This window comes from Vigna radiata, unplaced genomic scaffold (assembly GCF_000741045.1).
Source record: "Vigna radiata var. radiata cultivar VC1973A unplaced genomic scaffold, Vradiata_ver6 scaffold_73, whole genome shotgun sequence".
NCBI lineage: Eukaryota > Viridiplantae > Streptophyta > Magnoliopsida > Fabales > Fabaceae > Vigna > Vigna radiata.
In genome coordinates this window covers 1,089,161-1,099,203 of record NW_014542365.1, presented here as the reverse complement: position 1 = coordinate 1,099,203, position 10,043 = coordinate 1,089,161, and the positions used below count along the sequence as shown (strand labels likewise).

Sequence of the window (10,043 nt, the reverse complement as noted above, 5' to 3'; positions counted from 1 at the left end):
TTTTGTACCCTACCATTACCCGAAGATATTTCTAAGTTGAGAACTACAAAATTGAATATCTGAAATACGTTAAACTCAATAACAATAGATTTTCGCCTCAGCTTTAGACAAACTTTACATGTTTGAAAGAATTCATATTAACACTTCATTAAACTGCTTCACGATAAAACTTGCATGCCCATAAATATCCATTCAAGAAATCGGACACACTGCTTTAAACAGTATTATTACTTGAAAATTAGTAAAAATCAAACTTTTGTCATTAAAGTATATCCAAAGAGTTGATAGTGATGGTATCAGTTATAGCATTCACTTTTCGGGCAAAATGGATTACCCAAAGAGATCTCAAACCAGAAAAGTATTATGTATTGCAACAGAAGTATTGTAACTATACAAGTTTCGGTGCCCCATTGTCCAGTGATGACAGCCATAAGATCTAACATTCTTAAGCACGAATAAATCTCTCGATGGCACCAGAAAATATAACTGTCGATGTTACCATGTACAAGAGAAGAATTGCCAAGCATATCCATGAATTGCAGTATCAAACAAAAGCCTTCCACATGCCACGCATACCGGTTGAGGAGCCCTAGAAAGAATTAGATCCGGACAACACGGTCGCACCATTTGTCTGTCAGGTTAAGATTAATAACCAAAAATTTCATTGATTCACAATCCTCGCAAGAGTAGCACAATGAACCAAAAATGCTGTCTTCATTTGTCTGTAACTCAAATTGTGCTCTCAAAGGAGACCTGAAAGTGAGCAAGATGCCTGGGTTTTGGATCGGATGAAGCAGCAAGGCCTTGCAGCAACTTTACTACATCACTAGTATCATCAAGAAAATACTTGGCCTTGCTAGGCTTCCTACCTACAGTGCAGGCAAAGATCTCTGGAGCTGTTGGCAGTGATACCGTCCTCAAAATGGTCTCAAACATGTCCTCATCAGACCTATCATCTCCTATGCACAGTACAAAATCTGGTGGATTACCGCCGTTAACCATGGTCTGAAGAACCTCTTCAGCTACCCAGCCCTTGCTTATTCCCTGCAGAGAGCAAATTTTTTTTTTTTTTATTTTGTCCACTTCAGCCTGAGTTTCAAGATTAAGGAATATAGAGAAAGGGTTTGAAAAATACCTGTGGCTTAACTTCAACAATATGCTGGCCTCTCGTAACAACTGCTGGTTCATTAGCAAGCACACTTTCCAAGTGATTCAACAACTCCTTGGCTTGGCAAGAACCAAAATCAGGATCTGCATCTTGATGATGCCACACCAAAGCACTTTCCTTAATTTCAATATTAGAACCATCAGTTGCTTCTGTATATAACTGCATGATAGGTTCCACTATCTTCTTCCAATCCATGTCTGCAGACAAGTGACTTGATTCCCATTCCGAATCTTTGTTCCACCTGCAACCATAAAAAGAAGCGGGAAATACACTTTAAGCTTTTTTGAGGGAAAGTACAGGGTGGCAGATAGCGAGATATAAAGTTGCCCAATCTTCCAAACATTAAAATGACATACCGTAAAAAGTACCCATGTTCTGCTGCAAGTCCCAGCATTTTGCATGAAGTAAACCAGTCACTCAGTGAATCCCTTCCCCTCCCACTAACAATGAACACGATATTCTTGGGATCATTACAGAGAGCATTTAAGACGGAGAGGACTTCAGGGCTGGGGACTTTACTTATGGAAGATTGTGACACAACAGTACCATCATAATCAAGAAAGATGGCCCTTCTATTGGTTCTCTTGTATGCTGAAACAACATGGTCAATCGTCAACTTCCTAAAACCATGAGAGAGAGAAACAACTCTGAACCCCAAGCCCAAACCAAATCCCCAGCATCTTTTGGTGTAATGATCTTTGCAGGCTCTCTCCAGATCCTGCATAAAGCTATTTGCCCAATATGCCACATCATGAGAACTGACATACCTATAGTGCTTCTCATGGCGCAACTGCTTCTCTGAATCATTCATAGTAAGGGCAGCATACATAGCATCGGCCACGGCATCTATGTCCCAGGGATTGACCCTTATTGCTCCACTAAGAGAAGGTGAACAACCAATGAACTCGGACACAACAAGCATGCTTGTCCGAGGAGAATCATTTTTTCTACCCAAAGATTCATCCAGTCGTGCAGTTCCCTGTCTACAGACTATATATTTGTATGGAACTAAGTTCATACCATCCCTTACAGCATTGACTATGCAACATTCTGCTACAGCATAATACGCACTCTTCTCAAAGCGAGGAACAGGTCGGTCAATGAGAATGACTGGCTGATAATTATTTTTGCTATATGTATCATTGATCCTCCTGGCAATTAAATATGTTTCATTCTTTGCTTCTTGAACATCCTTCCCTAAGCCCCTTGCAGGATTTACAATTTGAACTAGGACAACTTTGCCCTGCAAATCTGAATTCTGCTGCAGCAGATGTTCAACGGCTAGAAGTTTCAGACTAATGCCCTTAAATATATCCATGTCATCAACACCAAGAATTACTTTCTTACCCTTAAACTCTTCCTGAACCTCTTTCAGTTTAGCAGATGTAGAAGAAAGATTTAATACAGATTCAAGTCTACCCATGTGAATACCTACAGGCAAAATTTTAATAAAAATAGTGCGGCCAAAGTAATCAAGCCCTATATGTCCTCGCTTGGACTCATAGTCCAGACCTAGCATTCTACTGCAGCAAGAAAGAAAGTGGCGAGCATAATCAAATGTATGAAAGCCAATTAAATCAGAGTTTAACAATCCCCTCAAAATTTCATCCCGTACTGGTAAAGTTCGGTATATTTCAGAAGAAGGAAAAGGACTATGCAGAAAGAATCCAAGCTTAACCCGATTATATCGCTTCCTCAAGAAAGTAGGCAAAACCATTAAGTGATAGTCATGAACCCAAACAAAATCATCATCGGGATTAATTACTTCCATGACCTTGTCTGCAAATATTTTGTTTGCAGAAACATAGGCCTGCCAAAGTATTCTGTCAAACCGATCACCATGATCTGGGCATATGGGTAACATATAATGAAAGAGAGGCCAAAGTTGCTGCTTACAGAAGCCAAGGTAGAACTTCTTCTGGAGATCATGAGGAAGGAAAGTAGGTACACAATTAAATTCATCCAGCAATCTCTGAGCAACTGCATCCTGCTCACAGAGATCTATTTCGACCTTGAGAGAACCCACGTAGATTACTTCAGTATCAGAAGAAAAACCATCTTTTAATTGTAATAAAATTGAATCCTCATCCCAACTGAAGAACCATTTAGCAGTTTCTATATCTCTTTTAGCCTGCAATGGCAACATGTTTGCCACAATGATTTTCCGCTCCCTACACCCAGAGGAGCTAACATCTGAATCACCATCATTACAACTATAACCATCCAGATCAGAAATAATTCCAGGAACGGTCATAACCCTTGGAAGAGCTCTTGGAGTGTGAGGAATATCAAGCAAGTCCCCATTAGCCAAGTCTAAGAGATTAGCATATGATCTTGAAGCCATGAATGGACAAGACCTTTCTACAATTCTTTCTATCAGTTCTGCCATAAACGATAACAAATATGAATATCAAGCAAGATTCCAAATAACTATCCTACAAATAATATAACAATGGCCTCCAAGTAAATTAAAATAAAAAAGACAGCATTCATATGGTGTCAACAACACTAGACATCGTATGAGAATCTCTTTCTAATTCCTTTCAGGAACATTTACTAGCTTGGTCATAACGTAGTTGCCAGCAAAATTACATCATTAATAGCTTTTAATGAAAGTTTTATTCATCAAGATGGTCTAAAAAGTGAACTGCTGAACAAGAACACGAGGATGTTACAAGTCAGCTAGGAATGCTAACTCTATGACACATGGATTTATCTGGACAAAGCAGCTAGGCTAATGTGAACTGAGATGTTCATCGTTGTTGTCAAAACAAATTTACTGTACTCAACATCAGCAAACTCTTGATAGCATTTACTTTTCCCCATGCTTCAAAAATAGTATAGAAAAAAAAAAAAAGCAAAAAAGTAATTATACTTGTGAATCAGGCACAATAAGGGCAAAAGTTAAAACTGAAATGAATCCCTTATAACACACAAGATGATATAATTATTCCAGAAGATACACATCCTCACTATGCTACTCTCCCATCTTTGTACAAGATAAACACAGTACCACATGCAGAAGGAGAGAGCAGAGATTGCGCATTTAATACTAACGCTACAGAAGAAACATAATGCATTGCACATCTAAAAGGTTTCCAGATATACCAAAAAAATTTCAATTCAGTTTGAGAAAAATCTCTTTTGATTTAACTGTACATCTCAAATGATGAGGCGCCATATCAGAAAAAGCAGATGGATTCCCTGGAAAAATGATAATTTCATTTTGTCTTATCTATAGGTACACACCCAAATACAAACAGATTATATTCCTCACAGATTACAGATAATGCTAAACTCGGGCGCTACCTAATCTTTATGGCATTGATTCCACAGTTCAAACTACCAAAAACTAGTCTAAATCCAACTTCATGCACCATTCTCCAAGTTCACAATATTTGTGATACACTGAAACCCAATCCCTTGATTTGAAGTGATCAAATATGATAAACCCCACATCAAAATAATACCAAATGGTCTCAAAACTTCAATCAAAGTATATTGGTGGACTATATCCTATCAGTTTCCTCTTGAAGAAGTTCTCGGAAGCCTGTCTAGCAGAAGTGTCAAACAAAATCTATTTAAAGGAAAATCACTTAGTTTGGATTTATGTCTTCAGAAAAAATTTCCATTTCCAACACCAAAAATTCAAATAAATAAATAACAGCAAACAAAGCACCAAAGAAGGGGCATGAAATACAAAAAATAACAAGAAAATCCAAATCATAATTTTTAATTAAAAAAAAAACTTGTTACAGAAGAGAATAAATTCCATCCAAAACCCATTTGGACTCAAAATGTTAAATCCCAACAAGATAATGAAAAACCCAAAGATAACAGAACTGCTATAATCATAATCAAATTCAAGCTAGAGTCACATTTTCAAACATCACGTCAATGACGCGTTTCACAATTCCCTTAGAAACACCAAACTCAAACAAACCAACAAAACACGCAGATCACCATTCAAAACGCGAAAGGTTGGGTTCGTTGGGCTCCCCATCAAACCAAAACTGCAAGCACTTCAGAAAACCAGGAACAACAAATTTAATTAAAAAAAAAAACGGATCAGAATAAATCCTTGACAACAAACAAACAGACTAATCTCCAGTAGTCCCACCGGTCGCAAGCTCCGACTCTCACCTTTCCTGCTACCGAGAGAAGAGGAGATTCCGGCAAAGTGATGAAAGAGAAATCCAAAAGTACACTCTGGAGAGAGAAGTTTCGTTTCGGTATTGGAGAAGGAAGAACAAACGCGAACGGCAACTGCTAGATTTTTCTTTTTTTCTCTTTTTTATTTATATCTCCAAGTTGTTGCGGTAGAACAAGGCACTGGATTATAGTATTTTTTTATTTAATTAATTTGTGCCTGCTTGACAAGTTGGATAGAATATAAATATAGATGGATAGAGACTCATGTGTCCATTAACAACAACCTTCACTGCAGTTCCCTTTTCTAACCATGGTTCACTTTTCCCCATTTTTATTTATTTTCACTTTCTCTCTTTCACCATTATACCCTTTTCTTCTGTTAACTCATTCACTTGCACTACCCAATTTTAAAAAAAAATTAAAAATCATGCTAACTTAAATTATGTTTTTTTTTATTGTTACCTTTTGTGAGTATTTTAATTTATCCTTTTTCACACACCCATGTGAGTATTTGGTTTAAAATATTAGATATTTGATGGGAAGTGGGAATCCTTTATCCACATCCTTATCATTAAGTGTGGTTGAATATCTTATTCTAAGTTTTCAAGTACAGTACAGTTCATTTTACCAAAACCAAACACCTACTTCTCTCTCTCTCATTTAAACATTTCACAATTCACAACCTCTTTTCTTTCAATATATTCTTTACTCTACACCAGGTGTTGCCTTTCTTAATTTATTAATATCCAATTATGGTCAAATTCATACACCTTGCAAACCCTTTTTTCAAATTCATTAATTAATGGGTTTTTTTTAACACGTTATCATCCTTTTGTCAACCGGGTCCTTTTTGTCTGGAGAAAAAAAAAACCAAGTAATTTAAAAAGAAATATATAATATATATTCTTTATCTCACGCATCATAAATGACCTTTCATAATTCCGATTCTTTGAACACACCAAAAGCCTCATGTTTTGTCCCAGAGTTTTAACAACCTTTGGGTGATAGGTGTTGCCCTTTCTATTTTATTTCGGATAAACAATCTTTTCTCACAAATCAAAATCATGGTGGCAAGTACTACTTAATTAATTAATCCTTAATCTATTATTTGTTTTCTCTAAACACAAATACATCAAATCTGACTTTGTTTAGGGTGCAGGTTGATTTAACCTAGCAGCTGTATATGGATAATGTATGGTCAATTTTGTGGGTGTGGAGGATAACAAGGTTGAAGTGGTGGTGGTAATTTTACAACAAAATCATGAACCCTAGTGAGAAAGATTGTTTGGTACATGAATGTAATGAGAAGGGTATAATTGGAAATAGTGGTGTTGTTGGAAGGGGAAAGATATGGGGTGGTGGGAAGTAAGTGGCAGCTAAAGGTGAAAGGAAAAGAAAAGAAGGAAGAGGATAAGGTAGGCCTTTGGATTTGTTGCAATTGCGTTTTGCAAAGCTCAAAATCGAAGAAGCTCTTGCAACGAGGAATCAACACGCAAAAGAAAGAAAAGACCGCGTCTCGCTGACTCAGCTCCACGTACTTCCTACTCACCATGCCACTCCCTTCAAATCCAATAATAAATGAACATATAATAATATTGTAAATAAATTTTAAATAATCGTCACAACAAAAATTCAATCTATTTACTTAACAAATTTTTCATTAAAATCTTAATTTAACAATATCTTATCCAATTTTAATCATATAAATTTATTCATTACAAAAGTTACTTTTAAAATTTTATGAGTTGACATTTTAGTCATGATCATATAAATCTAAATTTATACCCTTTTGTATAATATTTATTATATTCATGAAAGTTATCTTTTGCACAGTGATTGTTAAAATATTATTTTATTATATTTTATATTCTTAATGACTTATCAAAATATTATATTTAAATACATGTACATTTCTTAATCTTTATTAACAATTGTCTTATAAGATTGCTGATTCATAAACTTTATGAACAATTTAATTAGAGTGTTTTTTTTCAAAAAGTAATAAATTATTGGGAGTGAAAGAAAATAGTTTAGATATGTGTAGTTAATTAATTAATAATAATTGTTTGATGAAGGACATTCACATCCCCTCTTTGATTTGAATAAAGCTAACACATTTGTTTAATTTCACCTTCTCCTTTTTTCATAATTACTTAAATTACAAGATTATATTATATTATATATATATATATATATATATATATATATATATATATATATATATTTCTGTAAAGATTATATAAAACCATTTTTGTGTTCAACTAATTATTTTTATCAAATGATGTATACATGTTTTGCTGTCACTTGTAAGTTTTTTTATAAGTGTCAAAATGTTTTCATTATTTGTTTAGTACCATATATTTTCAAAATAGCATACTATAACACATAATTGTTGAATAACAAACTATATAGAATATTTGTTAATAATGCACACATTTGTAAAATAAATAACAGATTGTAAAAAATATTTGTTTGTCAAATAAACAACAGATTGTACAAAAAAATGTACGTAAAGCAGTAGAAAAATTATGCATACACCTCTCAACTTTTCTTCATCTATCAACACCTAATAAATTTTCTTTTACATTTATTTAATTCTTTTATATGTTGAAATAAAAATATAATTTATTGATGTTGAGTAGTATAGAATAGAAAGTTGAATATACATATATCATCACACAAAATAATAAAGCAATAAAGTTCATTTTTTATCAAGACTAAACCAAAATTCATTGTTAAGAAATTAAACTACAGCTTTATCCTACTGCATTAAAATATCATTCAGAATTAAGATACTGATTTTGCCTTCAGAAAAAAACATTTGAAGAAATTTTTAATATTTTTAAATTATTTAAATGATATTTTTTATAACAATAATATTAGATAATTAATATATATTTTATTTATAATAAGAATATGAATTTTAAAAAAGTTAAACATTTTTAAATTAATAATTAATATAATGAATTTCAGTTTACTTAAATATAAGTCATTAAAAATTAATAATTTAATATTAAATATAATCAAAATTTAATATTAAATACTATTTTTAAATTCTTTTTTAATGCAAACTATTATTATTATTATATTATGTACAAAAATGAATAGAAAATAAATTTGAGTAAATGATATTGAATATGAATTATTCATTTAAAATATTAAAGTTTATTTTTATTTTATAATGAAAGTATATGTATAGATTGTTATTAATAACACTATTTTACTTATATGAATAGATGTAATTTTTTTAATTAATGATTTATATAAAAGGACATGAACATGAATATTATTCCATAAGTTATATAAATATATTGACAAATAAACTTAATTTTATATTATTTTGTGTATATTTGTACGGGTTGGTTTAATTTTTAATCACTTAAAAAAACTAGTTTAAAGCTCAATTATTCAGAAACTAAATTTTGATAGTTTTCTGTGTGGAAAAGACAAAATAGAGATGAGAAATTGGATTTCTGATAACAAAATTTTGGCCCTGTAGTGAACAGTGTCATCTTTCTAAATATTCTACACAGAGGGTTCTCTCATAAATCCTTCTGGCAGTGTGTGCTGGCTGGCAAAATTTTCACTTTTCTCTTGTAATCTTATTGCCTAGTCCTGACCTGCAAAAAGCATTTTCATAATTGTACCATAATGATAAGAAGTTGATGGACTAACATGCTACTAGTAGGGGACCATATAGCAAACAGGAAAAAAAATTAAAACAAAAGGTTTAAGAAAATGGTTAGTTTTCAAGAAGGTTCTTGTGTAACACTCTTTCACTTTAACTAAGTAAAGTAGGTATTTTAGGATTAATCAAGAAATCTTATTGTTGATAATAAAAATTGAAGAAATCATATCAACAATTGAAATAATTTCATTAAGTAATTGTTAGAGTCATTAAATTCAGTCAAGTGGATCAGTTGCACGGCTGAGTTGATCGAGAGATTTTGATGGTAGTATGTAATAAGATTTTTAAAAGTACAAACCATTGTTTTTGTATGCACCTTTTTCCTTTTCTGAGTTTTAGTTTCTCCTCCTTCTCTCTAAAATTACTTTTCTTCTCTCTAAAAGATCTCGCTTTCTTAGGGTTTTGATCATCAATCAGGTCCTCTTTGAGCTTTCCTCACATTAAAAGCTTCTCTTTTCACCTATCAAGTTTTGGTTTCGAAGTGGTAAGTTCAATCTCTTCGACCAGGCATTTTATGTTTCATGCAATCATTGTTTAGCTTGCATGTGTTTATCAAACTTCTCCTCCGAATATAGATTCTTTTCTTGATCCTATGATTGATTCTTTTTCATCAATAAGAAGTCGTAGGGTGTCTTAGAAGTTGCTTGGGACTTAAGACAATTGTGGAACTGTAGAAATATATGGGTTTCGAGGTAAGGGAAGCTTGTAATTTAATTATAATTTTCTGTTTTGGAATTGTTGCATGTTTGAATAATGCTTTGTTTGGTTATTTGGTGGATATGAAATATTGATGTTACTGCATGTTTCTTTGTATGTGTTGGTGATTGATAAATGGCATGAATTGGGTAGAAATAGGGTTTCATCTTAAGTCTGCAGTATTTTGCAGAATTCTTTAATTGTAGCCGAGAGTCATTAGTGACCATCCGGTTTTCTCCTTGGAGCATTCAGTCTTAACTAAATTCTCCTTTGTAGAGAATCAGTTAATGACCAATTGGTTTCTATTGGTGTGATAAGTCTTAATTGGATTCTTCTCCT

General features: G+C 33.0%; 1 protein-coding gene across 1 annotated transcript; it reads right to left on the bottom strand.

The window, feature by feature from the left end:
- Nucleotides 1–341: 341 nt before the first annotated feature.
- Nucleotides 342–5,527, bottom strand: LOC106779910 (probable alpha,alpha-trehalose-phosphate synthase [UDP-forming] 10). Its single transcript, XM_014668121.2, has 4 exons — nucleotides 5,312–5,527; nucleotides 1,525–3,550; nucleotides 1,136–1,409; nucleotides 342–1,044 (listed from the first exon to the last, which is right to left on the bottom strand). The coding sequence occupies exons 2-4, from the start codon at nucleotides 3,510–3,512 to the stop codon at nucleotides 730–732; spliced, it is 2,577 nt and encodes an 858-aa protein (XP_014523607.1). The 5' UTR covers nucleotides 3,513–3,550; nucleotides 5,312–5,527; the 3' UTR covers nucleotides 342–729.
- Nucleotides 5,528–10,043: the final 4,516 nt, after the last annotated feature.